General features: G+C 48.9%; 1 protein-coding gene across 1 annotated transcript in view; it reads right to left on the bottom strand.

The window, feature by feature from the left end:
• The window catches only part of ADAMTSL1 (ADAMTS like 1), a 505,954-nt gene extending 500,675 nt beyond the window's left edge, over positions 1–5,279 (bottom strand). Inside the window, exon 1 of the mRNA XM_081176059.1 lies at positions 4,993–5,279. Coding sequence (XP_081032185.1) covers positions 4,993–5,088 — 96 coding nt within the window. The 5' untranslated portion in view covers positions 5,089–5,279. The remainder of the gene's footprint in view (positions 1–4,992) is intronic.
• Positions 5,280–6,000: the final 721 nt, after the last annotated feature.

The following is a 6,000-nucleotide window of genomic DNA, read 5'->3' on the forward strand; positions in this document are numbered from 1 at the left end:
TTCTGTTTGCCTCAGCAAACCTGATATGTAGTTGAGCTTTTCCTCTACTTGGCATACCGTGCTGCTGTGTATAGTGATTTGGTACCCCCTAAGATACATGAGAGGGGACATGGGTGGCGCTGTGGTCTAAACCACTGAGCCTTGGGCTTGCAGATCGGGAGGTCAGCGGTTTGAATCTCCATGACGGGGTGAGCTCCCGTTGCTCGGTCCCTGCTCCTGCCCACCTAGCAGTTCGAAAGCATGTCAAGTGCAAGTAGATAAATAGGTACCACTCCGGCGGGAAGGTAAACTGCGTTTCCGTGCGCTGCTCTGATTTCGCCAGAAGCGGCTTAGTCATGCTGGCTGCATGACTCAGAAAAACTGTCAGGGGACAAACGCCGGCTCCCTCAGCCAGTAAAGCGAGGTGAGCACCTCAACCCCTGAGTCGTTCATGACTGGACTTAACTGTCAGGGGTCCTTTACCTTCAAGATACATGACAACAATATGGGATGCCAATACAGAGAAGGCCCTGCTTTGTAACTGTTGAACTTGCTCTCCAGTACTTTATAGCTGGACAGAACAACCCAATGTGGGGTAGGTATGGGACATTCCATGGCAGAAGCATCATGACCCCAGAAGAACTAGAGCAGGCATCCCCAAACTCGGCCCTCCATATGTTTTGGGACTACAACTCCCATCATCCCTAGCTAACAGCAGTGGTCAGGGATGATGGGAATTGTAGTCCCAAAACATCTGGAGGGCTGAGTTTGGGGTTGCCTGAACTAGAGGCAACAGGAATAGAGCACTTTATCCATGTTGATTGGGAGTTTGGTCCCCACACCTATATTTAAAAATAATAATAATAGGTTTATTTCAATTGACTCCTGCTGAGGTAGTGCTAGAAAGGTAGAAGGGGAAAGGGACAGCTCTTTGCCTTCTTTTGACCATCCTGTGCCACTCCATCCCTTTCTTTAATATTTTTTCCCTCACTGGTTCCCCATGAAAGAAAAACCAGTATGCCAGCTCTAGGCCTTTCCCACTATTTTAGGGTTGTGTCCAAGGAAGAGGGGGCTTTGGACTCAGCAAATGCAAAGCCTTCCCCCAATGTGCTCCCTTTTCTCTCTCTCTCTCTGCTCTTGGAGCACTGAGAGTGATATACCTTTCCACAGGTGTTACAGGAAGGCAGGTGAGGGTGAATCTCCTCTCCACCAGCAAAGAAGGAGATCTGCTGTATCCCATGTCCCCTTGGGTGTCCCCCAGAGGGACAGGACATCTGTCTGTGTCCTTATATATCAAAGTTTAGAAATGTATATATTCTTACCTAGTCTTCCTTGGTAAATTACTGCACGGGGAAGGTTTTCTGGTGGCAGAACTGGGGTGGTTCATTTAAGGCATCAACAGCATAGCTTTACTGTGCATTCTTTCACTGTTTGTTATTCAAAGTCAGTGTTTCATAGTTTTTACAAATGTTTGTGCCTTTTCGCTAGTTTTTTTTCCAGTTTTGTTGACAACTGTATTTGTAGTTAAGAAAAAACAGGAAAACACTGAAGCAGATACAATGTAGGCTTGGCTGACGTTTATCATCAGTGGGATAAACTGACTCTAGATTGACTTTAGACCTAGAGTCAATGCAGTACCAGGGGGCTCATATCTTGGGTCCAAAATTAAGACAGAATTCCTTGTAAAAGAGCTTGGAAACCTACTTCCATGTAATATGGATCAATTCAGACTCAAAGCTAGAAAATCAATCAAGTCACTAGCCATGCAACACTGCATTCTTAACAACTCTACTAACCTCCAACATTCAATTTCCATTTATTAACCCGTGCACCAAAATGCAATCATAGCATGCTGATAAATGCAATTGTCCAGTATACTGAATTTTTTGGTTTTAGCTGTTATTATTGCAGCCAAACTGGCAAACTATCCAAGAAAGGTTTGAGAACTGTGTGTGCTTTCAGCTTTAGACAAGTGGCAAAAAATATTTTTAAGAATTAAAAAGGGGCAGAAAGGGAAAACGGGTTCTGGGGAAAATGACTTTGACAATACCACCCACCATTGAACCCAATGGGTTTTGACTTTACACAGTTTTGGCTATTCACATGATCCCCAGAATGTAGCCCCCACATAATTTGCAGGCCTACTGTATTTAAGATGGCAGAGTCAGCAATCTAATGGTGTACTTCTAGGAAGAGAATGTGACCTATATTTAAAACAATGGACAAAAATAGAATCTGGCAGAATTCACACTAGGGGTTTTATTTTGGAACTCTGGGGACTGGGATACGCCAAATTTATGATTCTTGTGGTACAGGCAGAGAAAGGAGGCCATCTCCATTTACACAGTGGCATTTGCAAAGACTGTATTTGAAATTAGAGGATGCTGGCATAATCCAGCCTGGAGCAACCCACCAAGACATAGGTACTTTTGGCACATTGAATAATAAAAATTTTCAATGACATTGGGAAAAGTGAAGTGGCATTGAAATGTGTTTATATTTTTAAAATGTTTATTTTTGAAATTTTCGGGTTTCATTGTTTCCAAAGAAAAACAGCTAATCTGGCAGCACCTCCTGTTTTCGACATCAGTTTCAAGTTCTGCTGTTAGCTGCTAGACACAAAATGAGTCCTGGTTCTTCCCTTCAACGTTCCAGCCACTTCAGCCCTTGCTGGGTCCAAAGAGAAGATAATTTACCTGCTTTGCTAAATTCGCTCAAGTGAGATGGACACACAGCTCTATCCTCAACACCTATTTGCAGCAAAAAAAGTGGCAAGTTTCCCTGAAATGCTGCACCAGATTCTGCAGGTTTTGAAACCTCTGCTTCTTACTGAAGAGGATAACCATATCCTGAATTCAAGCATTAAACACAGACGGAAAGCCAGTTTTTAAAATTAAAAACCAACAACTTTGCTATCACTTATTTGCACTCAGAAACCAAGATGCAGAAGCTGGACAGAGTCTCTAAAACTCCTCTGTAAACACCAGAGAAGCAGACACTGTATACGGCAGAAATTAACCCATTATTAGAATCTCTGAAAGAAACCAAAGGGGTGATCCGCAAATCCAAAGAAGAGGACACTTCCTTGAAGTTCACATGTCATGTTCTGATAGTTCAAAGCTCCCTGGAAATGCCATGTCCTGGAACAAAAAGGTCAGCTATTTTAAAACAACTTTAAGAATCATCTCCTAAAAGCAAATGACACCTGTCAGTCTCAGCTTGGAGTCATCCTGAGCTGCAAAAGCGCACAGTTCTTGAAGCCACAAGAGATGCAGGAAATCTTGTCCTGTCCCAAACTTCAGGTTCCCAAGACACTCTCTATCATAGGAGCCAACTCCTAGGGGCCAATGGACCTTTACCCCCCCCCCCAAAAAAAATTGGAGCTCACCCTCCCAAAAAAGTTGATGGGTATTTCCATTGAAATTGTGCGTGTGCACTGCATTATGTGATCGATTATGCAGTGTGGAGCTTGCGTGGCCCTCCAATATTTTATTCAAGCTGGCATCCCTGCCTATTATTACAACTCCTGACACCATGGGCATAGCTGGGGAGGCAGCTGCCCCCCAAATCAAGTAAATAAATAAATATACTTAACTAACTGACCGATTGTGTAGCAGGTAACTCGGTTTTGTGTCCCCCCATAAAACCTTCGCCCCATGACTACGCTCATGCCTGACAGTGCATAGCAGTATGGGGCCAAAGAGATCCCTCACTTTAAGAGGGACCCCAGGGAGCGGATTTCGGTTTGATGAGGCCCTAAGCTACGGAAGGTAATGGGGCCCTTTATATGTCCAGCTGTCCTTTGTCCACAACAATTTGTCAGTGTTTTTTGTGTTGAATATATGCTATATGGTAATTTATGGACCTCATAGGTATCTAAAGCCATTTGCACATAACAAATAGGAGCCTACACAACACAAAACACTGTTGCTGTATGTAGGTTTTATTTTATTTTTTATCTTATATGTTGGAAATGTACCCCCAGTTTTTCCCCCTTTACATTTTTTTGGGCCCCCCAAGAGAGAAGGGTCCTAAGCTATAGTTAGTTTAGCTTATAGGTAAATCAGGCACAGGGACGCGGGTGGTACTAGGGACGCAGGTGGGGCTGTGGGTTAAATCACTGAGCCTAGGACTTGCCAATCAGAAGGGCGGCGGTTCGAATCCCCACGACGGGGTGAGCTCCTGCCCATCTAGCAGTTCAAAAGCACATCAAAGTGCAAGTAGATAAATAGGTAGCGCTCCAGCGGGACAGTAAACAGCATTTCCATGCACTGCTCTGGTTCGCCAGAAGCGGCTTAGTCACGCTGGCCACATGACCCAGAAGCTGTACACCGGCTCCCTCGGCCAATAAAGCGAGATGAGCGCCCCAGAGTCGGTCACGACTGGACCTAATGGTCGGGGTCCCTTTACCTAAGCTCCTGAAGGTAATGGGGCCCTTTATATGTCCAGCTGTCCTTTGTCAACAACAATTTGTCGCTGTTTTTTGTGTTGAATATATGCTATATGGTAATTTATGGACCTAATAGGTATCTAAAGCCATTTGCACATAACAAATAGGAGCCTTCACAACACAAAACACTGTTGCTGTATGTAGGTTAATTCTATTTGTCTTTTATCTTATATGTTGGAAATGTACATCCAGGTGTTTTTTTCCTTTAAATTTTTTTGGGGGCCCCAAGAGAGTGGGGTCCTAAGCTATAGCTTATTTAGCTTATACGTAAATCAGGCACTGATCAGTAGCAAGTAAGCAAGCAAGCATGGGCAGTTACAGGCAAGGATCGCATCCCAGCCCCTCTTACTCACACAGAGGCGTCTTTCCCAAAAGCTCACCCGTGCGCGCAGGAGCCTCTGCTGGCCTCAGGCAACCCCTGCTCCGCGCCCGCGCGCATGCACACGTGCGTGTCCACCTGTCGTTCGCCCGACAGGGGGCTCCCCGCGCTAACAACCGAGCCGAGGGGAGAAACAGAGGGAGAGGAAGAGGAGGAGAGGGAGACGGGACGCGGCTTCTCTTACCTGGGGAGCCGAGCACAGGAGCCACAAGCTGACGGAGAAGAACACAGGCGCGGCGACCAAACTCCAGGCGCGCTGCTGCTTCGCCGGCGCTGCCATGGCCCTCGTCCTCCTCAGCTGCGAGGGCGGGAAAAACAAAGTGCGCGAGGAGGAGGAGGAGGAGGCGCGCAAGCTCCGCGCCCGGCTCGGTCGCCCCCCTCTCGTCCGCTCCACCTCCCGCTTAATCCCTCCTGAAGAGGCTCGCCCCGTCGGCGGCTCCTCGCTTCGCAGCCAGGCGTCCCCGGGGAGCTCCGCGACGGGGCGCTTGCTTGCTTGAGCGGGACATGGGCGAAGGGGGCGAGCGAAACTGAGGAGCTCGGCGGGGCAGGAGGGGTGGCGGGGCCGCGGCTGCTGCTGCTGCTCCTCCCTCCTCCCTTCCTCGGTGGACGGCTGAGGGGAGCCGCGGGACCGCGGCGGGGCTGCTTTCGACGCCGGCTTCTCCGCCTCAGGGTTTCAGGCGCCGGGCTCCCTCGAGGCACTTGGCTCCTCAATTTGTGAGGAGTTTTCGCCGAGCGGGCGGGCGGGCGGGCTGGCGTCGGTGTGGGGAGAAGGGCCTCGCCCTACCTTCCCCGCCTTAAAGAGACACCGCTGCTTTCCCCTGAGGGGATTCCTCGGCGCGCCGGACCCGCCGGGGGCGTCCGCGCAAGCGCGCGCCCACTTCGCCAAGTCGGAACCGGAGCGCAGCCGGCGGGCGCCTCGACGCGCGCGCAGAAGCGCAGGCTCAGGCGGCGATCCTGCGCGCGTCGTCTATCCTAGCCGAAGAGCCACGCATTGCGCTGGGTTTTCCTGGAGGGTGCAGGATCAGACCGCACGTGCACAGCATGGGCATTGGGGGCTACTTCACCCAAGCGCAACCCGAATGCCTGCCAGCTTAGCTGACAGCCCCGTGATTTTGAAATACTAAATGCTACACAGGGTTGCCATATTTTGAAGAACCAAAAAAGGAGGACGCGCTAGTCGACTTCTACCTTT

The sequence above is a fragment of the Podarcis bocagei genome (assembly GCF_964188305.1).
Source record: "Podarcis bocagei genome assembly, chromosome: 17".
Classification (NCBI taxonomy): Eukaryota; Metazoa; Chordata; class Lepidosauria; order Squamata; family Lacertidae; genus Podarcis; species Podarcis bocagei.